Source organism: Poromitra crassiceps (genome assembly GCF_964638095.1).
Source record: "Poromitra crassiceps genome assembly, chromosome: 3".
NCBI lineage: Eukaryota > Metazoa > Chordata > Actinopteri > Beryciformes > Melamphaidae > Poromitra > Poromitra crassiceps.
The window spans coordinates 29,204,338-29,230,045 of NC_139625.1; the positions used below are offsets into that span (position 1 = coordinate 29,204,338).

At 43.8% G+C, this 25,708-nt stretch overlaps 1 protein-coding gene across 1 annotated transcript in view; it reads right to left on the bottom strand.

The window, feature by feature from the left end:
- The window catches only part of ltk (leukocyte receptor tyrosine kinase), a gene marked incomplete at both ends in the record, with an annotated part of 71,032 nt that extends 45,861 nt beyond the window's left edge, over positions 1-25,171 (bottom strand). Inside the window, one exon of the mRNA XM_083632984.1 lies at positions 25,120-25,171. Within this exon, the coding sequence (XP_083489110.1) occupies positions 25,120-25,171 (52 nt within the window). The remainder of the gene's footprint in view (positions 1-25,119) is intronic.
- Between the last annotated feature and the right edge of the window lie 537 nt (positions 25,172-25,708).

The window sequence follows — 25,708 nt, forward strand, 5'->3', positions numbered from 1 at the left end:
GTTATTAATTTGAGTTAGTGTGGACCAGTGATGTCACTGGTCCACACTTTAACACTCAATAACTGTCAAATTAAATGACAGACTTCAAAACAGTTTACAGTTTTCTGATATACTACTGATGTTCTAATGATACAAAGCTGGTTGAAAATGGGCGGAGTGTTCCTTTAAGGGCCAAACAAACAGACTACTGAAAATACCACCAATATGAGTGTTATGCTACACAGTGGATGAACTTCCTTCATTTCATTAGGCTGGACAATACAGTAGGTACTTTAGTTTGTGTGAGCAGTCGCTCTGCATATTTGCGGTAGATGAGGCAATGTGGAGGCAATTTGCCAGCTGATTCCCATGGTACATTTGCGCCCCATTGCTCATGAGAGCCTGTTATCGTTATCATGTAACTTATTACCCATGTAACTGCCCTTATTACGCCTAAGTGATGATGTCATAATTTGGGGATCATCATTCATTCACTCCCACAGATCTAGAGTTGCTACAGTAAACCTGCTCCCCAAAAGCTGTTGTATGTGAGGCAAGCAACTGAAAATGATTTAAAGCAGATTAACCACAGAGTTTATGGAGCGACAAGGTCACTGCATCAAACAAAGATGTTGGCGTGACAGAGTTTGTCTTTTTCAGCTATGGAACATGGAAAACATGGCTGCCAATCGACAGCCTGAGGGAGGATGGACAGGGAGGAGGGGACCTTACACGTGATGTCACATTCACCAAACCAAGCAGCATGACCAGTGGACAATGAAAGACGTGATGATGATGTCCCAGTGGGTCAATGCCACTTAACCCCTGCAGTGGCCTTTGAACAGGGACATGACTGTTCTCTGATGGCCGCGGGGCACGGGCACACTGGTCAAGCAGGACAAATTTAGTTACTAAAAAAGAAAAGTTTATTAAAAGCAGACAGCGATATTATTGAGGAGGTGGGGGTTATGTAGATGAATGACAGCCAAACCATTCATTGGTAATTATACAGTAGAACAAAGGCAGCTATGGATAGATGTCTGAATATGGAAACCAGAGAATGGAATGCTGAAAAATGGGGGTAAAAAAAGATTAACAGACTATTATTAACATAAGATGCCAAAAAAATATTGGGGAAACCCCCCAAAATCCCCAACACGTCCCCTTTTTTCTGGTTCCAATTCTGGCCAACTTAGAGATTGAAAAAGATGAAAAGCAGAAACCTAATAATGATATTCCAGTCTGTGGGAAAAAATAAGATGGATAAGGATCTGGTGCATCATTATCCAGTGGAGCAACTAGCTACTCTGATGATGGTCCAGCCTGGTGGCTGCGCTGGTGGTGCGCCACAGGCTTTTGCCAGAACTTGATTCTGAATACAGTCAGTAGGAAGACAGATGAGGCTAAACTGTTGCTGTATCCTAGACCACTGACTCTCAATCTTTTTTATATGAAGTACAACTAATTTAGTCCACATTAGGGCCACAGACCACCATTTGATGAGATGTCTCTTGAACCCAAATCTGACATGATTTTGTCAGAATTACAAGTCCATCTTTATTGTAGGCACTGGCAGAGAGATACTGTAACAACCACCATTCTAAATTCCCTAATTGTGTCAACTTCTTATACATTAGTTAATTGTGAAGTTTAACCCCCTGGAACCCTCAAGGACCCCTGGTGGTCCCATGTTAAGAACCACTGTCCTATAGCTCAGGCCAGAGTTGTATTGTGGGCTGAACTGAGGGTGCTGGCTGCATTTGAGACTGGTTTATGGTTGTATTGCAGGTAACGTGCAGCTATCAGTGTGGCTAAGGACCAGGGCTGGTTTAAGTAAAGTGAGACTGTCGAGGCTGACGGCTGCTGCTAGTCCTGTTGTTCCGAGGTTTCATTCTGGAAGTTGCAGATGCTGCGTAGCTCAGGAAACAGAGCGTAGCTCAGGAAACACAGCGTAGCTCAGGAAACAGAGCGCATCTGATGTTTTTGTGGCAAAAGACACAGCAGAAAAGCTTGGGCTGCTTTGTCACTGGGCTATCACTCATATTTTTCCCCGTCACCATCGTCTCTCTCCCTTCAGTTTCCCGCTCACTCCACACACAATTTGTCTGACAGAAAGAAATCGGGGTCCCTGCTCACAAAGCTTCCTGGAAATGATTGTTCCCTGAGAACTGACTGCCTTGTCATTAGTCGCATTACAATCAAACACAATGGCTTCAGAAGTAAACATGCCTCAGATCAGAACTGTGATTTTTAGAGGCCCACACACTTGCACTTTTATTTGCAAAGCCAAATGTACTGAATGCTCTTTTATTCTTACGGTTATTTGATCTGTTTCAGCCCCTTAAAACCATCAAATACACTCTTCCTGGGGTGGCAAGAATGTTTTATTATGAAGTACTGTATCAGCGTTATCCAGTATCTGGTTTGGAGAATATTTTTTTACAGGAAAAACAGCAGTTTTAGTTGTGAGTCTAGAGTAAATGGTATCCTCTATAATGAGTTACTGAATAAAAACAAACATAACTTGTCTCTGAGACGTTTAATTAACTTTACAAATCACTCTGTCACATTTTAGGAGACATGAGCGTTTTTCACTCAGTAAACAGTGAAGAAAGAAATCATACCGACAGCAACTCAAAGTTCAGGGTTGCCTCCTTAGCAAGTGCTGTAATTGCTTTGCCAAACACAACACTGAACATGTCGATAAAACATTTCCAACGAATCCTGAACGTACGTTACGTACGTACGTACGAACGAACATATCGAAAGTGTAACACAGAAGCCTAAGAGGCTAATAAACCCAGGCCCAGAAATCATCTCCTTGTACTTTATGTTGAGTCATCCTCTGCTGGGAGCTAAGCAATGTCAAGAAACTCCTGATCACGGCCTCCAATCCATCATCCTCTCCCAGTTCTTCTCCCTTTTCCCACCGCGGAGACACATGACAGCGGAATTGACTATAGAGAGAGCCATGATCTAAAACATCCAATGACAACTTCTCAGCATCAGGTACAGACAGATGGTGGCTTAGGAGGGGGGTACAATGACATGGGAAACAGAGAGAGAAAGAGAGAGAATGGCACAGACAAATTACAGATACACACAGTCACACGTGCGCGCACGCAGAGACACACACACACACACACACACACACACACACACACACACACACACACACACACACACACACACACACACACACACACACACACACACACACACACACACACACACACACACACACACAGAAAAGCAGTCCGCCACATTCGGGGGAAACTTCAGTTCAACTTCTCACCCAGTTCCATTGTAAAAGTGATGATCCTTGTTACAGCAGAGTGTTTGAGTCTGGTTCTAATTGCTTGCATGTGCACTTTTTCATCTCACACCTCTCTTCTGAGGGAGAGACAAAAAGCCAGATGCAATAAAATAAAGCATTTTTCACCCACAAAACTTTGCTATCCATTGTGGTCACACACAGGCACAAACAGATTGGTCTCATAGCATAATATGATCAAAGTACTGGCAATATGCTGTTGTGTCTGTCACAAAACCAGACCCTCAGCATATGTTGAAAACCTAAGCTTTCAGAGGCAGAACCTCAATGAAATGCCTTTAAAGTGTCCTCTACCTGAACAAAACTGCTTACATATTCAAAGGATGAGTGTGTCATTTTCGTGACACTGTTAGGGAGACAGATGGCACCGCCGTGACAATCAGCAGAGATGACGTCAAACTGAAAGTAAAATGACAACACTGCCCCGGTGCCACAGCTATTGAGGTATAGAGAAGAGCATGTGCGTGAGGAGGATACAGTTAGATGCTGCACTCTTTACACAATTAATGACTCATTCACAAATTGGTTTCAGTGAAGCACATTGTAAAGAGACGAGAGACAGGCTGCCAGGCAGATAAATAGACCACGCAGAGGTTCAGTGACCTGCTTGCTTGCCTACAACATACAGGGCATGCATTAGCCGAAGGACCAGACAGGCAACACTTGTCCAACATGAAAATGACACTTTCAATGATGTTCACGAGATGGATTGAGAGCTGATCCTCCACGGTGGAATTACATGCAGTAGCTTCGACGATGCATTCACAGTTCAACGAGTAGTGAAGCTCGTCCCACAGCTCAGGCTCACTTATCAGCGTGATTCAACAAAGGAAGCCGTTGGAAAGACCTCAGAATTCAAAGGAAAATGATCAAGAGTTGAGTGAAGTCAAAATAGCCTAAACCGTTTAGAGAAAGAAAACATCACTATGTGCGAACAGTCAAGATGAATGGGCCTTGACAGGTACAGTATAAGAGAAACTCAACAATTAGATCCAAAGCTTTACTCTACATGTCATTCTTGTACAAACTTTGGATGACACACTGGTGCATATGGAGCTTGTTAACAATTTCCAGGACTTACAAGTTTTGATTACAATTCTTACAATACTTTGGCAAAACAAAATGACAGCATCTCTTCAACATAATTATGCTGATTCATCTGCCCCGCCCACGGGCCAAGTACAGTAAAGAGCTTCATTCAGCCAATAAAACCTACTCAAAGAATGAGATCACCGTGATGGTCTGGATAATTACACTTGAGAAATGACACTGGCAAGGATCCACTTTACTACCCAGAGATTCATTGCAAACTGGAGAACCTCATTGTATCATTATTAAGATAGATAAATAAATAAATAAATAAATAAATAAATAAATAAATAAATAAATAAATCCGGGCGTCTGGGTTTAAAGCACTCACCTACCACCACAGGGACCCGGGGTACAATTCCCAGCAGCGGTACTTCCGGCTTGGTCAGACGTTCCTACAGACACAATGGGCCAGTTTCACAGCAGCCATTTTGTATCTAAAAGGCAGGGTAAACACAGTTGCGGGCCTCAGCACTGGAACACAAATGGATTGGAAACCCTCATGAATGTTGTGGTTGCACCTGTGTTTACCCTGCCTTTTAGACACAAAATGACTGCTGTGAAAAAGGGCAATTGACCGTGCCTGCGGGTGGGAAGCCAGTGGGCTATGAGTCCTGGTCGCTGCACTAGCGCCTCCTCCGGTCGGTCAGGGGACCTGTTCGGGTGGAGGGGAACTGGGGGGAATATCGTGATCCCCCCATGCGCTACATCCTGCCGGTGAAACTCCTCACTGTCAGGTGAAAAAGAAGCGGCAGGCGACTGCATGTGTCGGAGGAAGCATGTGCACAATGACCAGGACAGCAGGGGGAATTGGCCAAGTGGAATTGGGGAGAAAATGAGAGAACAATCGAAAAAAGAAAAAAAAAACATCTATCTCCATTAGGGTATGTTTGAAACAGGAAATAACTGAGTTTCTGGGTTCAGAAACATGGGTCAAACATTCTGCTTGCTTTTCAAAACAATAATTTAATCCACGTATCAACTTTGCAAGGCCAAATGTATCAAGTGCAGTTTAAATGCTCATGTAGTGCAGTTTTAATGTTCATGTAATGTCGGCATATCACATTTGATGTGAAACCTAAGCAGTGCCATTATGGTGGACCTTGGATATGAACCAACTCCAGTGTGAGGCTGCGCTGGCTGGCTGAGACCAGATGGGAGCTGCTCTGACTGAGACACAGAGAAGCTCAGCTTGGGAGAGTGGAGATGCTTTCCAGATGCAGACAGTGGAACCACTCCTGTACAGACTGTACAAAGACGTGTGTACACAGATGCACAAACACATATACAGTGTACACACACACACACACACACACACACACACACACACACACACACACACACACACACACACACACACACACACACACACACACACACACACCTGGAAGAACAGTTGGATTTCAGTTTGGCAGACAAATTCTGGCAATGTCTATCACCAACAATGCATATTGTATATATTATATGTAAGTCCTATTTCTGGATTTCAACTAAGCTTTGTCCATCTGCAACAACATGAAACATAACTCTGCACCCACTGCAGATGAAACACAGTTACAAGAAACGTCTTAGGGCCTTACTGACTGACTGACTGACTGACTCCCCATTGTTGAAACATGCATGTGTGAGTATTAAGCAGCGGCAGCAGCAGCTCGGGTCTGCCTTAACTAGGCTTGTCTAGTCTTGTTTATATCATATTAGGCCGTATTATGTTGCTCACTAAATGTTATTGCATCCACAATGCCTCCTTGTGTGTGTGTGCCCCATTATGATATCACTGATGACATCATCAGTGTGTGTGTGTGTGTGTGTGTGTGCCCCCCATGACATCACTGATCAGTCTTGTCACAATGCCTCCTTGTGTGTGTGCGCCCTTATGATATCACTTTTGACATCATCACTGATGACATCCATCATTAGCTAATTAGCCTAATTAAAAAATCCGGCTCCATCAGGTCCCCCGCACTGGTGCCCTTTACACATCCTGAAGGTTTCAGCCCAATCGTATGTAAAACGGCATAGCTGTGGCCGAACACAGAACGTGAAACAGACAAAGAAACAAAGTCCACATACCAATTGTATTATAATGTCATATAGAGCTTTTGGTGTATTGGAGTATTTCCCAATTCATTTTTCTCAATCAGTTTTCGAAAAATCCTTATCGAAAGAGTTTTAAGCCTGGAACCAAGCCCACCGGCCAGCTAGAGAATTGTGACCATAATTAAAACATTATTCAGAGTTGAAAAAACATCGAAAAACGAAAAGAAAAAAAAAGGTGCTGGGTACAAGAGTGTGTACATCATCATCAAATGGGAGAGCACTCTGAGCAGCAGTGGGTGGGACCAGTGGTCTTCAAGGTCAGCCATTACATATTAGCTCCATGGCTAACGTTATTGTAGATAGACACATTTCCGTGTATTAATGTGAATGAACCATCGAACGGATTTCAAAACAGGTGCCGGCGTTGAAAGCAGCAACGTGACTCATAATAGCTTCGATAATATACTTTCCGTCACTCAGTGGCAGTTTGAGGCCCTTTATTCAGCAAGCTGTGCCCTACATTCGTAGTAGCCTAGCCAGAGATATTTCAATAGTGCTGTAGTACCCAGCATGCTCCACCAATCACAGAAGATCATACAGCGAGCTCCACCAATCAAAGACGTCGATATTACATTGTCGAATTGTGGGTAGTCTAGTACTTCTCCATGAAATAGAATAAAAAATGAATGAACAAGGATGATGTCATACAGATTTGTGGCTTCTACAGGAACATATACCATCGTTTCAGCACTGTAAGACCCGTGGTAAGTCTACCTTAGGTGGTTACGACATTATGGCTAATAAGCAAAATCTCATTGCAGAATATGAACGGGGAAATAGTCTTCCGGAACCGTGATGTCACGGAACAGTGACTGTTGAGCTCTCTATACCTGAGAAGATGTAGTCTAAGATGTAGATGTCTACAAAGCTTTCAAACTGCATGTAACCTAATTTAAGCGAAGATGTCTAATGTGTCTTTTAAACAGCTAATCTTTGGGGGACCAGTTTGGCAGAATCTGCAGATCATGTCTGGACATCAGGGCACCAAAACAATGACGTGTCTTCTCAGGATGATGTTACATGTGAAATGACTATTTCCAACTTGGTTGTGTTAAGTCAAAATGTGTTGTTATTGACTTGATTGGTTATTTGTTTACACATTTGTGAGACTTAAGAGGTTAAACTAAAGTCTTAAAGCGGATCTTACTAAAAGGTAATATTATTGGAAAACAAAAGTAAGCCTGTTTTCCTTTTCCCTTCTCTTCACCTTTTCTTTTCTTCGGTTGCTTTTTCAGGAGTCCTTCTTCATGCAGATCAGAAATGTTGACGCACTTCCAGTATTTAGCACTTACTCACATGTGCTTCACTGTGAAGCGGATTAGCCAATTAGTTCCTCTTGTGAGGTGGAACTGACCCACTAGGAAAACATCGTCCATCTGGATTTTTCTCTTGTTCAGTCAGTTATTAAAGGTCTGCCACTTTTTAACCATTTATCTCTGTCTTTCATGTCATGTAAATCCTCTCAGGGATTAACAAAGTTCAATATAATTTAATCTAACTCTTAAATGCATACTATAAGTCATTTGTTATAATCAAGTCAATTCTTATTGGTGCTGATGCCAGATGTTACACACACACACACACACACACACACACACACACACACAAACACACACACACACACACACACACACACACACACACACACACACACACACACACACACACACACACACACACACACACACACACACACAAGCATGAGGGGTCAGACTTGTACATTTTCAACACTTTTTGTTTGCTTCTCATGTGTCTCTAATTGTATCGCAGATGCCATTTGCAATTTTTTATTACCCCCTTCCCCCCCATTTATGGCCAATTATCCCCTGTCTAAGCGGTCCCAGTCGTTGCTCCACCCCCTCTGCCGATCTGGGGAGGGTGTAGATTCTCACATGCTTCCGACACGTGCAGTCGCCAGCAGCTTCTTTTTCACCTGACAGCAAAGAGTTCCACTGGCAGGATGTAGCACGTGGGAGGATCACGCTATTCCCCCCAGTCCCCCTCCCCGCTCACCAGGTGCCTCGACCAACCAGAGGAGGTGTGACTGTAGCGACCAGGAGATATACCCTAACTGGCTTCCCACCACCCGCAGACATGGCCAATTGTCTGTATAGGGACGCTCGACCAAGCCGGTGGTAACAATGGGGAGTGAACCTGCAACCCTCGTGTTGGTACTTATACTTCTTAAGTTGTTATTAGGAACTGTGAGGAATCAAGACCTACAAGCACACAGATATCTCTTCCCTGTATAATCAGTACTCACCGTATGCCAACCCACCCTACATGTCTCCTACCAACCAAAGTTCTTCCGGCCTACAGCATCTACACAGGCCAGCCCTCTTATTTAAAATAAAAAAAAAGCCCTTGTTTTGCCCCCTGCCATCGGGCTCTCAAAATCTATCGTCTGAGTTTGACACCCAAAACAATGCAGCTCAAAAGTATTTTAATCTGTCTACCAGATGGAAGCAGCTTGTTTATACTGATGCTCTGAAGAGGATCAGGCAGAGATGCTTCATTGGGAGCATGTAGAAGCATCATCCGGTGTGATTATTTCAGTTTACTGTTTATTTCATTTACCGTAATTAAGAACAAGCCACTTAAAACACATCTGCACTCTCATCTGCTCTCTAATTACGGCCTCAGAGGACCATCCAAAAGAAGCGAACACTCCCATCACCTCCAGAAACTTCAGCCATTGAACCACACACACACACACACACACACACACACACACACACACACACACACACACACACACACACACACACACACACACACACACACACACACACACACACACACACACACACACACACACGCATGCAAGCACAAACACACACACACACACACACACACACACACACACACACACACACACACACACACACACACCTGCAAGTGCGTGCGAGCGCAGATGTAGGAAACGACTAGTGCATACCTACATGACTCTCAGCCATAAATCTAACCATAAATCATTGGCAGTGTGATTAGAAAGCAGAGGTCATGTAGACAGCTCAAAGGTCAAACCTCTCTGAAGTCTTCTAAATTGGCTACGATGTGTTTTTTATACAGATCTGACATCTAATGGGTGGTTTAATGCAGTTGCTGACATCCTTCATTACGACTGGAAACGCAAGCTAATGCTGCTTTTTTGCTTGGGGTTCGGTTGCAGCCATAATAACTGGGCTGCTATTATGGTCACCCGGAAACCCCCAGACCAGCTAAACCACCGGCACCTATTGTGTAAGTGGCTGTTCACACCATACGCCGAAGCAACGCTCACCCTAAGCTCAACCTATGCTGAACCCATAAGTTTCATTTAGGCGTCCTTGCACGCGTGTCATGCTCAAGGCATGCTCAAGCCTTGCTCATGCGATCGTTCAGAATTCAGTCGTATTTTCCAAGCGTGACGTGTGAAGCTTGAAGCTGCCAGGCATGAAGTCGGGTTGTGGATGGGTTCAAGGCTCGCCGAGGAGGCGCTGAGAGGAAAAGAGAAGGCTTCTTGTGTGAACGGTTAAGCGTCAGCTCAGCTTTAGCCTGCCTCAAGCTTCAGCTCTGCTTACGTTAGGCGTGTGAACAAAGGCTAAACCCCAGACCAGCTAAACCAGCTACTATGTCTCTCTAAACCCCAGACCAGCTAAACCACAGGCACCTACCGTGTCTCTCTAAACCCCAGACCAGCTAAACCACCTACTGTGTGTGTCTCTCTAAAACAAGACTGTCTCTGTTTCAACCAAAAACAAACAAAAGACTAGACAGACCATCTTGTAATGGGATCACACGACACGCGCGACTTAAAACGAATGTGGGCCAGGGCCGTAAAGTGGGGGGCCCAATGTGGGGCAGCCAGTCGGTCCCCTTGTTCGGATCACAATCATTTTGATGTCAACTACACACCTGTAAAGTTTTGTGACTGCGTCTTGCACGGTTTTGACACTATCGCATTCGCAAAATCTGTCCACAGACAGACATAACAGACAGACAGACAGACAGACAGACAGACAGACAGACAGACGGACAGACTCAAAACGGCTTCTGTGGGCGTTCCCGCTACAATAGGTGTCAGGATGCCACATTTTGCCATGACAGACACACGCACGTGCGTGTAAGCACGCACACAGACACACACACACACACACACACACACACACACACACACACACACACACACACACACAGAGAGACACAGACACAGACACACACACACACACACACACACACACACACACACACACACACACACACACACACACACACACACACACACACACACACACACACACACACCTAGCTGAGAGCACCTCATTCTGTCTGAATTGGTCTGAAAGTTTTTCACTCATTTTCTCACAAAACCCATGACAAAAACCAACAATGGAAACAACAATGCAATTCTGATTCCTATTTACTGGGAACGGTCATGGATTCCTCATTTCTTACGGAAATTTAAGAATTTCACCATGAAATAGCCATCTGCATAAAGGCTTTTGAACTTGTTGCCAGAAGAGTGCCTTGGACCTTTCTTCTTCTTTTTTTTTTACATTTTATTTAGCAATTAAAAAAATTTAGAAGACAGAAAAACTAAAAAACTAACAAACTCAGATACAGGAAAAGAAAATAAAGAAAAAAACCTACATACACTAGTGCCACCAGTTACATACAGCTTGTAAATGTATATAAATTGTGCTTGTAAATATATATATACATATACTGTATATATGAGTGGGATCCCACACAAGGGAGAGAGACCGGCCGGGCGAATCACCCCGTCACCCCTAACCTCGTCAAGGTAGGCCAGAAACGGGTCCCAAATAGTTTGAGATCTCCCAGGTGAGTTGATCCTCAAGAACCTGAGTCTCTCCATTCGTATAACAGAGATCATGTCCGCCAACCACAACTGAAAAGAGGGTGGAGTGGGGGACTTCCATTTCTGCAGAATGAGGTTCTTGCCAACAATTGTCCCGTGTCAGAGATTGCTGCACAGCTGTAGGGAAGTCCAGAGAGGATTCCGAGCAGCCGAAGATGGCGAGTTCTGCCTCCGGCTGAAGGGTTACCTTGTAGGGCTTAGAGTACCAATCAAATATTTTGGCCCAAAATCCGGTCAGTAAAGGGCAGGACCAGATTGCATGAGACAAAGTGCCCTCCTACTCTGTATTCTTCCTTCTTCCATTTACAAACTGCACATCCAGAAGAATTTGTCAAGGAAAGCACCTAATGAAAAGAGAAATGTGTACTGTAGCAGTAAGTGTGTAGCAGTAAGTGTGTAGCAGTGCGTAGCACTAAGTGCGTAGCAGTAAGTGAAGATGTGTGCTGCCTTAGTTCGTCTCTTCCATGACCTCCTTTGTGTCTCAACTCAGAACATCAGCAGTGATGTGTGTGTGTGTGAGAGAGAGAAAGAGAGAGAGAGAGAGAGAGAGAGAGAGAGAGAGTGTGTGTGTCATCATGGCAATATGTGGTCCTGCAGACACCTATTGTAGCGGTAACTACCACAGAAGCTGTTTTGACTACTTTGCCAGGTGTCTATACGTCTGTCTGTGGACATTTTGTCACAAGATGCAGACCTGAAACTTTGCACGTGTGGAGTTGACATTAAAATGAAGGCCAAGTTTGAAAATGGGTGTGATCCAAGCAACGCCATGACCTTCTCCACTTTACGCCCCTCCCCACATTTGGGGCACGGGTGTCATGGCTGGTCTGTCTGATCCCATCGCATTCGCAATATGGTCTCTAGTTAAGTGTTGAATTTTAGGTGTGTCAAAGTTGTAGTTTTGAAATAACAGAACTGATGTGGACAAAGTCACTGGACTCATCAACAATACCAGAAAACTGGCACAGCACCCGGAGGAAATACAAAATCTGGTTATCTCAGTTTGAAAATGAAACACCTCTTGTTCTTGCTCGACTCAAAATATATTTTCAGATCACTCTCACCCAATAGCTGAGTTTTCGCTTTTGTGTGTCCTGAGGTTTTTTCTCAATGTGACAACCCAGACGTATGAAAAATAACCAGAGGAAAATCCTTACGTAACGCTTTTATCTCACCTGTCATGTTTATATCAGTTTCTTCACTAAAACAATCCCTATAGCAGCTTCAGAGATGCTGTGCTGATTGAAAACTACTGGAAGTGAATAATCAAGATGGAAACAATGTATAGTATGTATGAATGTATAGTATCCTCACTTGAATTAATTCACACTGAGTCACTCTCTCTCTATGCAGCCAAGGCGATCAGCAAAGACTTAAACTAAACAAAACTAAAGAAACGACTCCATACCTATTCACCCCATTAGCTCTGTGTCTAGGTGGAGGAGGGCAGGAGGTTCATTCCTTCTTGGACAGAGACTCCATTATATCACAATGTTGATAAGGGTTAGACTAGACTAGAGCATGTCCACCTCAAAATATGTGTATCGCTGTTGAGACCATAAAAATGTCTGTCTCCATCTAGACACACTTCTGAAGACCTATTCATGTGCAGTGAATCAGGCTTTAGGCATTTCCAAAAGAATTAAGCCCCATAACTCAATTTATAATTTAATTGGTTGCAGCTTGACTTGAATTAGATGGTAGCCTATAACATAAGCAGCCGCTTCTCGGATATTCCTCTTTCAACAAAAACACCCTGCAACATAACTCTACTTTCAGACATCCTGTCTTGTGTTTCCCCTTCTCTGACACCCTGCAACATAACTCTACTTTCAGATATCCTGTCTTGTGTTTCCCCTTCTCTGACACCCTGCAACATAACTCTACTTTCAGATATCCTGTCTTGTGTTTCCCCTTCTCTGACAGCCAGATATGAAGATAAAATGCGGCAGAACATTAACTAATAGGCATTTTATCCAAGGTGACTCAGGACAGAGATAGCACATGGTACATGTGATTAGATGCTTAGACTCAGTGACTCGGGACACAGATAGCACATGCTACATGAGATTAGATGCTTTGATGAGGGTTGCATTGGATAAAAGCGCAGAGCGATGCTAAACGGCTTTCAGTCACATTCATCTGTTTGCGGGGCCTTTTTCAACCTTGTGTGGTGTTTTCTTGTGGTGAAGCACTAGAGATTTGTAAAAGAGCAAGCCGTTACTGCCACAACTGTAATAGACTAGAATATAATCAATTGACTGCATTCATACAGTGCTTTTCTACGACCATCCAAATCACTTTACAACAACGCCTATATTCACCCATTCACATACACATTCATACACAGATGGGCGGCAAGCTACCACACGGAGTGCTGGTGCTAACCTGACTCAGCCAGATGGGCGGTATTGAGTTCACAACGCCACCACAACATGTCGTTTGTGAAACAGAATGTGAAGCAAACCCATCCATCTGGCAGCGTCAGGTTATGCTGGTGCAACCATCGGGGGTAATTTGGAGTTCAGTATCTTGCCCTAGGACACTTCTGTCATGCGGACTGGCGGAGCCAGGGATCAAACCACGACCTTCTGATTAGTGGACTACCCGCTCTACCTCCTGAGCCACAGCCACCCCATAGAATAGAAAACATACGAGTTGTCCAAATGTGGAAATTTGCCTTCTGCTTCAATGTGGTTAATAAATTAAACCGTAAATCATAGTAATGATAAGACAGAAACAAGGGCAGCACAGCAGAGCTTTCAGTCATTTGTCACAACAAGGTGATTATGTGGAAAAATAATAAATATGACTGATGAATTACTGTGTGTAATAAATATGACTGATGAATGACTGTGTGCAGTCATGCAGTACAAAGAAGTTTGTCATTTTGTATAGTATTGTATAGTGTGCATTTCATGAGACAGACCGTTGTAGCTGTAGTCCTGTGCCAGTGCATTAAGAAGGGCACTTCAGCAGTTTTGCATGAATACATGAATTGTACCAGCTACAGTACCAGAGGCCATACTGCTGCTGTAGCACCAGTTTCCCTCTGGTACAGTTGGTGCACTACAGCTCGGGGTTTGGAAGAGGAAGCCGCAGAAGTGATACTGAATGCTCTAGTTCCTCGAATGGCCACTTGAGGCTAGACCCAAAATTGAGTCGTTCCTTCTTGTTGAGTTGTTCCTTCTTCATGTTAAAATGCCCCACCTTGTGGATTAAGCTTGTTTACAGCCTATACAGCTAACTGCACCTTTCATAGCAACTGTATATATCTTATATCTTATATCTCTGAGTTACAGAGATATAAGAGTTGCATGATCTCAATTCACTCCAATGGACCAGTTTTTCCCCCTTGCAATAGTTCCCGGAAGTTTCTGGATTAAGTGCTGTGAGCAGCAGAATGGAATGTTTGTGATGTACTTTGAAAGGCTAAGACGTTTAAAGAATCAAATTGAATAATATCAGCTTTATTTTATGCATTCAACATACTTCCTAGAACATACTCCCCCACACACACGTGAGGTGCATTCCATTTAAACTGGGAGCGAAGGATTTCACAGTTGAGTGACGTCACGGGAAACCAGCCAGCGTTAGCTCATGCTAGCATTGGCAATAACAGTTGATAACGCATTTCACGGTATTTTGCGCATACAAACACTGCAGCAACATGTCCACACAGATAGAAGTTAGACAGTGCTGCGTCACTGCGTGTATGACTGATTTAATGGGACACAAAAAATACATAAGTGCTAATAAACAGTATTTACTAATATTTTAACTACTGTTGATGCGCGGAGCAGCCATCCTGGATTTTTGGGGAGTACAGAGTACAGGTGATGTCATGGAGCTCATGACCTTTGAACCGTCACATTCCCGTTTCCCAGTTTAAATGGAACGGCCTGTAATAGCTACGTGAGTCACATCACATGACTTTCAAGCATTTTGTGTATGTTTTGGGGGTGACTGAGAGGTCGCCCCAGTGGTCGCGTAGCTTGCTGATCACGGACAAATAGCAGGTGGAGCTTCAGCTCTCAGAAAGCCCTTGTCTCGTGCTGTCTCGCGTGAGCTGCGCAAGGCTACACTAGGCCTCCAAACGGGAGTCCAAAAAACAATGGTAGGCCACGTCCATATACATACTGTCAATGGATACAGTATATGGATGGAAGCACAGGACAAAAATAGCCCCTCCCTCCTCTAACCTCAAAGTCACACCCACTCAATGTGAATGGCATGTTAATCTGCCCTCCTGTAGTGACCTGTCAAGCATATAGTACTAAGACTAAAGTAGCTTACTATACATTGTATAGTACTTTAGTCTTAGTACTACAGTATACGCTTGTCACAGTGGTTCCCAAATTATGTGCCGTGGCACACTTGTGTCCCATACGGCAGGGGTTCCCAACCTTTTTTGTGCCAAGGACCGGTTGTCAATTTTAATGGTTTTAGTTACATATATATTTACTCACCAGGTGGTGACAAAGGGTAAATAACAGCCTTTTGTGTTGTACTGTATGTAGCCTACAGTATTTATGTTTTTGTTTCAACTACAAACATAAATAAACGTCAACTTGAAACTATGTTTCAACTACCACACACAGCCTATAATATTATAGCCTATGTTTTTTTTTTGTTTTTTTTGTTTGGACTGTGCTCGCGGCCCGGTACCAAATGCGTTGCGGCCCGGTACTGGTCCGCGGCTCGGTACCGGTCCGCGGCCCGGTGGTTGGGGACCACTGCCATACGGCAAGTCCAGGTGTGCTGTGGCATTTTGTGACAACCAGGGGTTAAACTGAGCTGCCTGGGACCATCAACTAAAAGGGGACTCAGACAGCTATAGATTTACTGTATTATGAAACATATAAAATGATGTCACTATTCTAACTGATGAAAACCTCTAAATTACATGCAAAAGGGCACAAAACACTTAAAAAAAAAAATTTTTAAATCTATGACGCACCAGCATTGTCAGAGTGCATTTCAAACGATTTCAAAGGGAAAAAAGGTTAAATGTAAAGCAATCATTTTACTTTCACTTTTGTCTCTTGTTAACTGATCCTGTCCCCCCAAACCCCCATGAAAACAGAGAAAGAGAATGATGATGACATAAGAAAAAACTGCATTCAATAAAGAGAGTCAACTAGCATCCTATTGTCAGTCGACCAGACAGCACAGATGGAGTATTTTTTGATGTTTTTTGTACAGTAGATGGAAAGGTAGGGAGGGAAATAGGTCCGAAACTTCCTTTCCTTTCCACTCCCTCCATGACCAATCTGTCTATCTCAAATGCCTGAAACATCATCATCAACAATGCTAGCTCGTTGCTACACGCTGAAAACGATTGGATCTGGAATGTGCCTGCTTGGTACTTTCGGTATCCGGAGCTAGCCTGAGAGACTAATAAAAGCTACATGTTACAGAGTAAGCTGACTATCAGTACGTAATTGCACGCATAGGCCTATATTTATATTTAAATGTTTAGCAAAAATAAAACTAGAACGACTGCACCGCAGATATATGCCTCCACTAACAAGTCAGCAGTCAACATGCATGTCGACGTTTGAGCCAAATTGGAAGAAATTCCATCAAGCCGTTCTTGAGCTATCGTGTTAACAAACTTGGGAATGGCGTTCGTGAGGTCACAGTGACCTTGAACTTTGAACAACCTTTGACCACCAAAATCTAATCACTTCATCCTTGAGTCAAAGTCAACATTTGAGGCAAATTTGATGAAATTCCCTCAAGGCGTTGGTCAGATATCGGACACAGGCCGGATGCATTATGGATTCCATAATGCATCCGGCCTAGCTATCGCCGGCGGAGGCATAAAAAATAGAAATAGAAGTATGTCAGTGTTTCCCCCTGAACAGCTGAGAAAGTGGACACTGTAAATAGTTAGCACTGTGAAGATGATACAATTCAGTAGGTGGCGGTAATGCATCATTTAAAGTCGAGCTGAACCCAAAAATTACTTATTTTATTTTAGTTCAAATACCTGGGCATGCAGTGCACCTATTTAACAGTGTATGCCAAAAACAAATCACAAAAATATAATTTCTTTAGTTTTTCACACTTTTTCACATCAAAAGTTCATTTTTCAAGATTTCATTTATAACAGTAATCTACAGTTTGCTGACGTCACCTAGTACTATCAAATTTCTACCCCATTTAAACCAATCATATCACGACATGGCAGCTGTCAATCAAATTTCAGGATAATTTTCTCTTCCAAATGAAGGAGAAAATGGCGCCTAGTGCCTGTCATCTGACATAATTTCTAGCCCATAAACTAACTACTAACTTGGCCAATTGTATGGAACATACTAAATAAATCAAACGGTAATGTCTGAGAATGCAAAGAAATGTAACTGGCTCGTTAAAACTCACATTCCAGGAATATTGTATTTATCGCAATAGCGATAATGCCCCTGAGAGCCTGGTTGTCAGGGGTCGCCCCTCGGAGATTCCAGGCGGGCGGGCAGCACCCATGCATCGGATTGTCCACTCATTTCACACAGAAGTAGCTGGCTGCCTGGTACTCGGCGGATCCCTCTCGCGTAGCGAGATCCCACACGCTGAATCCCACTGGATTTGGGGTGGAACACGCCAGGATTGGCCAATGCCAAAGCCAGTCCCCAGAATTGTCAAATCAAATCATCGACATGCTATTATGACCCGCCTCTCAACCTGTCATCTCAGACAAGTTATGTTTTCAGTCTGAAATGGACTCCGACCCACACGTCACTTGGGCTCCGAACGGGTTCAGTTCGACTTTAAGGATGCCAACCTCCATAAAACACAGAAGAAGAAGCGGAGAAAAAGGAAGTGCTGTGGTGTGCTGTGTGTGTTGCGCTCTGGTGAAAACCGTCTATACCAGAGTGCCAGCCAGTACAGCCAGACTCTCCCCCATTGTAGGGAGAGAGTCTGGCAAGAGAGCCTAGTCCGAAACTGGCAGGTTTAATAACAGAATGTAAATGTAATGTGCTCTGATATTCTGCTTAAACAATTCATTGGATTGATTAAATGGTGTGTTGCTGCATTGATGTAAAAAAAAGTTTCAAATTAATTCTTGAATTATTTTAAGTAGTCTAAATAAGGTTAAGTAAAAAATAAAAATAAAAGACTACAGACAGACCGGAGTGGACGCCGTCTCCTGTCCTCTATGAATCACTGCTGTTTGCTGTTCTGGACATGAATAAAAGCTACTGCTGCTCACTCAGTAACTGAATGGTGATTCTTTTGGACATAAGGCAACGTTCCCAGAGACGGGAAACCAATTGAAAACACAGGCCCAAATCCAAATGTTTCTCCTCCTGATACCAAGATGTTCCTGTGTTGTTTAGGCAAGAAAGCATCTCGTTCAGCACAGAGTGTGTTCCAAAAAGACGCGCTGTCTATTGGAGATCAACTGGACTCTGTTTCTCTGAAGGGCTGTTTCTAATCCGCTGTCTGCTATTGACCAAAACCTATTATAACAGAGTAACAATTATAATACACTTTAGTCATGAATCATAATATTGGCGTGTGACACAAGTTGATAACACTACAGCACACACTGAACTCTGGTCACTGAAGCACAATGCAGCAGCAACAAACAAAAAAACATGTACAACTTTGAGATTAATCACCATGGGCACGTTCCTGACAGAGGCCTCTGTTTTCATTCAAGCATGTCAACTTGCTCCCCAAGTTATTTTGCACCACATGTGCAGGAGGGCCCGTGAAATGTGAAGCATTTCATGACTATAGCTGGACTTCAGTCACTTCCTTGTTATCTCAAAAGAATAAGAATGAAACACACACACACACACACACACACACACACACACACACACACACACACACACACACACACACACACACACACACACACACACACTGTGGAGGACAGTTGCACAGATGTTAGAAAACGCAAAGGACAGAGCCAGAGAGAGTGACGAGCGTCTCTGAGCTCGCACTAACAAGTTAGACATAATGATAAACATCCTATTAACCTATTAGTATCCGCTTCTCTTTAGCTATTCTGTGCTATTAATTAATCAATTTGCGTTGATTGGTCGGTGCTTTTTCCAAAACATTTACACTGTATGTGAGTGATATAATTTCTTCAAGCTGAATTAATGTTTTTCCCACAGCAGGTTAAGAAATGTGTAATACATGTTTATAGATTCATAAACAGTTCGGGAACAGAGACCACGCCTCACACTCATTCCATTTCCGTCTACAGAGTACTTACTCAGCCACTCCTCTCACCTTCTCAGCTTGCAAGCCCCTCCCACCCTTACCCCTACTATTAAGCATTTTTCTCTCCTACAGTATGTTTGAACACAGGAAGTGGGGGGCTCATGCCATCAAGCCAATAGCCATCGGTCCGTCTGACCGATGGTCCAATGAGACAACTCCCCCCTCAGTCTCGACCCTCCCTCTCAAACCTCGACCCTCATCCCGCGTCCCTCTTCCCTCTTCCCCATCCCTCCCTCCATTCAACATCTCATCTCAATTAATATTATCAAACTATTTCAAACCATATTCTTGCTGGGGTGGTCTGTTAGTGAAAAGCACCTTGGATCACAGATTATTTGTCTCTGTCTCTATGTCTCTCCTCTCAGTCCCTCTCTGTCTCTATGTCTCTCCTCTCAGTCCCTCTCTGTCTCTATGTCTCTCCTCTTAGTCCTTCTCTGTCTCTGTCTCTCTTCTCAGTCCCTCTTTTATCCCACTTATACTCTCTGTCTCGTTTATCATCAGCGCCCCAACAGGCATTTGCATATTGCGCGTGATTCTTATACATCGTCCTCACTGCCTCAAACCAACTTGCGCAGCTCCAATATGCAGCAACTATTGGGCATTGCCTCAATAAGTTCACCCACTGAGACACAGAAACCTGTCCTCTTTACCCGCTGAGACACAGAAACCTGTCCTCTTCACCCGCTGAGACACAGAAACCTGTCCTCTTCACCCGCTGAGACACAGAAAACTGTCCTCTTCACCCACTGAGACACAGAAAACTGTCCTCTTCACCCGCTGAGACACAGAAACCTGTCCTCTTCACCCACTGAGACACAGAAACCTGTCCTCTTCACCTGCTGAGACACAGAAACCTGTCCTCTTCACCTGCTGAGACACAGAAACCTGTCCTCTTCACCTGCTGAGACACAGAAACCTGTCCTCTTTACCCGCTGAGACACAGAAACCTGTCCTCTTCACCCACTGAGACACAGAAACCTGTCCTCTTCACCCACTGAGACACAGAAACCTGTCCTCTTTACCCGCTGAGACACAGAAACATGTCCTCTTCACCCACTGAGACACAGAAACCTGTCCTCTTCACCCACTGAGACACAGAAACCTGTCCTCTTCACCCACTGAGACACAGAAACCTGTCCTCTTTACCCGCTGAGACACAGAAACCCGTCCTCTTCACCCACTGAGACACAGAAACCTGTCCTCTTAGTTTTCTCTGTCAATAAATCTCAGGAAATTCATTCCCAAGCAGCTAGGCACCACTCACATTTTCATTTCAGCTAATGCAATCCAGCTATGAGGAATGGACACACTGCGCATGATCTTCGGTTCAACATATTCTTGTACTTGGCCAATTCCCCCTGCTGTCCCGGTCATTGCTTCACCCCCTCTGCCAAACTGGGGAGAGTTGTAGACTACTAGCACATGCCTCCTCCGATACATGTGCAGCCAGTCGCTTCAGTGAGGAGCTATTCCCCCCAGTTCCCCTCCCCCTCGAACAGGGGCCCCGACCGACTAGAGGAGGCACTAGTGCAGCGACCAGGACTCTAGTGTTACCCCACCGGCTTCACACCACAGACACGGCCAATTGTGTCTGTAGGAATGTCTGACCAAGCCGGAAGCACCGCTGCTCGGAATTGAACCTGGGTAGGCGAGTGCTTTTACCTCGACACCACCCAGACGCCTGGTTCAACATATTCTGTTGCAAAGTGGCTTTCAAGCTTCTCCAGTCCACCTGTCAATATCCACCATAATACTGGGATCATATATTCTGTCACTTTGGATTTACTAAGAAAACAGTCACAATTAAAGAAAACTATTAGACCCGCAGACTATCTGTGAATTTGCTTAACATCTCAATTATAAAACAAATGTGAGGAAGGAAAAAAGATGTTTCCCTTTCAACTGTCAGTAAACGGTGACATCTGGTGCTTCCCTGAGTATAAAGTATGACCCTCTGAACATGTCATGTTCAGCGTGCATGGAACTGATTTTCTTTCGTTTGATCTCTTGGCTTGAACGTGTCGTCAGTTTGGCCTCCTGACAACACAAAGTGACACTTTGCACTCTGATCATTTCTTGCCAAGCCTAAGATCTCACACTTGTTTTGGATTTCTTTGCCCATCTCTCTCTTTCTCTGTCCTCTCTCGCTCTGTATTCTTCTTCCAATATCAAGAGTTTAATCAAACAAAACTTTCAACACCGCCTGACCGGCGTTGTCCTGACCCACCGTTGCCCTTGAACATGTGTGAGAGACGCACAGCTGCATGCTCCTCTGTCTGTCAAGCAGCCAGCAGAGTGCCGCCCCCGAGGCACAGCTTTGATCCGCTGCCTCTCTCTGATCGCAGACTGCGGGCGCACTACTGGCACTGCACTCCAACCAGACCTGAGCAACAGACCTCATGCAGGCACTCATCCAGAATCTGCACTACAAGGACACACGAGGAGGTACCCTCTCCTCTCTTGTCTCTCGGTCGATTCAGCAGGTGGATCAGAATAAACATCGGTTGCAGAGGCACCTTTCCAAACATCTGCCAGAGAAATGCGCCCTGAGTAGATGCAGCCTGAGGAGCACCAGCAAAGAAGTGATACATGTGGCAGGGAAAAATGAGAGAAATGCAGAAGCAAAAGTTTGCACGTGATAAAAAAAAAAGCATTTTGAACTCAGTGACCGTATTCACATGTAACAGGCCAGCAAGACTTCTGCTGGTGCCAAGATATGATGCTGGAGCGCAACAACAACAATTATTCTTAATTCCCTGCCAGGTTTGAGCCTAGGACTAATCAATTTACCCCAAAAGCTTTAGGCTTTATTTGCTTTCCAAGAAGAAACAAATCAATAAGGTAGAGTATGTTAGCAGTTGTTATTTAATCTCAGGGTAAATTTCATACCTAAATTTCAACCAACAGAATTAAATTGAGTGAATAGAACATAAAAATATTTGAGCTGTGTGTGTGTGTTTATCCAGAGACATTTCACAGCATCAACTCTAAAAGGTCCACACTCAATAAAATCGAATTACTGACCTGACGAGGCGAATCACTCAATTGCTTTGATAGCTACACCAGTGTGCTCTATTCTGTGCACTGTCATCATGAATGCCATTCAAACAGTGATGGTTAAGTGGAGATCAGACCCTTCTTTCACAGAGACACTCAGGGACTGAGAAGAGTAAAACATAGGCTATAGAAACGCTTAGTTTGAGAGGAATGACGCACAGAGAAATGTTCATACTGCCATCTAATCAACAACCACAACACAAAATCAGACTGTTCAGTTATTATAAGAACCAGACATGTTGACCTTTTCAGTGCATACTTTGATTTCACTGCTTCATCATTCACTAAGAGCCTTGCTAGCTTCAGAATGAATTAGCGCGAGATTCACTGACGTAACCCCAAATCAGGTTTGGAGTCTCTGTTCAGGCCAGGCAAGATCCTCTTCAATAAGACTAAAAGCTAAAGTCCAATCAGAAACCGGGACCTCTAATGCCGAGTCTTACATTGAGATCCATGGATGTCATTTCTTGTGGTCTCTTTGAAAACATGATTTTATCTGAAGCTGCCGCAGTGCAACAATAGGGTTGCATAGCCTACTTAAAAAGTACACAGTGAAGTGCAGACACACACACACGCACGCACGCGCGCGCGCACACACACACACACACACACACACACACACACACACACACACACACACACACACACACACACACACACACACACACACACACACACACACACACACACACACACACACACACACACACACACACACACACACACACACACACACACACACACACACACACACACAGAGGCCCAGAGTGATGGGGTGGGTTTTGCATCTTAGGAGGCTACTGTAATCATTTTTCATAATTTAAGATGAATCCGTTTAGGAGAGCAATGCTTTCTTTGCCAGTACTTACTTTTCGGAAACTGGCAGCAGCTTCCTATGAAGCTGAAGAATGTGCAAAGAAACACTTTCTCTTAAAGAGTAGCTGCATACTCAAGTTTTGGCTCTTTTCCTCTATGCCATTTTTGAAAGAGGCAACAGTGCAGGTTTGGCAGCTTTGTTGGAGCAGGGGAGGAGGGAAGAGTTTATGGAGAGAGTGGGGACCGTATCTACTGTATGGCATAAGATTGGACAGATATGTTCCAGGGGCTTAAAGTTGGCTTCCTATAGAGTGTTTGCATTCATTGCTTGTTTTTATCTTCCTCACAACACAAAGCAGAGAGTGGCAGGAGGAAGACGTATCAATCCAGGACTCTGACTGCCACCTTCTTCAGCTGGGTTTATCAACTTTCCAGAAGGGTGTAATGGGCCACTAGAGGGAGCAACAAGCTATTCTTCAAAACAAACAATAATTACCATATGCACAGATATGGTGGAATTTTTACCAGCACTGACCTCTTTCAACAAACAAATGTGATATTTTGTAATTTGTACAAAAATCACTATGTGCACCAGGCACCAGCAGACAGCTGCTGATAATTTCTTAAAAACTAAAGTATTGGCATAAAAATGTAGTCGTCAAAAACTGGAATGAACATACAGTACATACAGGATAATGAATAATGTGTTCCATGTGAATATCTAAAGCCAGATGGGCCTAATGGACCAGCTATGGTGAATCCAAGTGAGCTCATATAATCTGTATGTCCAGATGCCTCTGAGGTCTAACTTGCTGGTTCCAAACAAACACTGCAGTCATATGACATGATGCTTACCCAGGTCTGCTGATGATTTTGGCTCAGTAAAAGATTTTTTTCTTCTTCTTAAGAGTTGAAAAACAAATTGACAAATTGAAGAGAGACCAGAGCAGTGTTACAGTGCCAGCTGGAGGTCCTGACACGTGAAGATAGTATGATGGTCTTAATGTGCTGATTGTCATATAGCCAACATCGTTGTTTCCCCTCAGTAAAAACAAAGATGGGACAAACTTTCAAGCACATATTAAAGGAAACACAATTATTCCATTGATTCACTCTTTAAACAGTAGCCTATGAAACTGCAACCCAGCCAACTTTGCACCTGGACTGTTGGAGGAGAGGAGAGCTGTTGGAAAGATTTCAGAGAACATTCCCTGCCAAGACTTGCTGTTAGGCTGCGATGTAAATGTGAATGTAAACCGAATGCCTATCCCAAGAGAATATGACACCTTGACTGATTTTCAAAGTGGATGTGTAAACCCCTGCCCAGTGTGTCCACCTTCCAGCAGGAGGTGTGTGCATGGAGATGATGCGGTTATATTCACAGCTACTCAAATGAAATAACCTGCAATAGATTCAGTCTAATTGGTCTAATACTGAACTGCTGATACTAATTAATTGAAGTGGAGTAACACGATAAAAATACCCGTGTTCTGCCTGTGGGCTGCAGACAGTACTACTCTGCTGTTCTAATCTAATTTGACACATTGTTAGCAAATTGATTCATTCAACCCTTCACGGGAAAATAAAGAGGCAACTTGGGAGAGAACAAACTTTGAGAGCAGTGCAATTTACTTACTTATCAAAATGACGATGACGAGATAACTGGTGTGACTTTTCACATAATCCATGGCTCCACTTTCAGTGGATCCTGGTAAAAAAGAAGTGTCCCTGTAGTTCAGTCGCCTTTAGGTCCTCATGAACACGTTGAGCACGCCGCCACAGACAGGCTGGTAGAGAGACATTTATTAGCAGAAACCACAAACACACGCGCCTGGCTGCCGTGCCGTTAGTCCAGTTGCGTCTGCGAGTTGCGCACTGTGTTACTCATTCCTGTGATGCTGATGCTGCTGCAGTCTGTGGGGGCTCCACTCTGACGACAACTCTCTCTCTCTCTCTCTCTCTCTCTCTCTCTCTCTCTCTCTCTCTCTCTCTCTCTCTCTCTCTCTCTCTCTCTCTCTCTCTCTCTCTCTCTCTCTCTCTCTCTCTCTCTCTCTCTCTCTCTCTCTCTCACTCTCACTCTCTCGGCTGTGAGTCACCAATACCGCGGGCACTTACATAGACTCCTAGAGACGTTCATTTTCTCAGTTCTCATAATGTCAAAATGTTTCCCTTTTTAGTTTTGTAAACGTGTAATCTTGGTGCTTGGGCTATATAAAAAATTAACT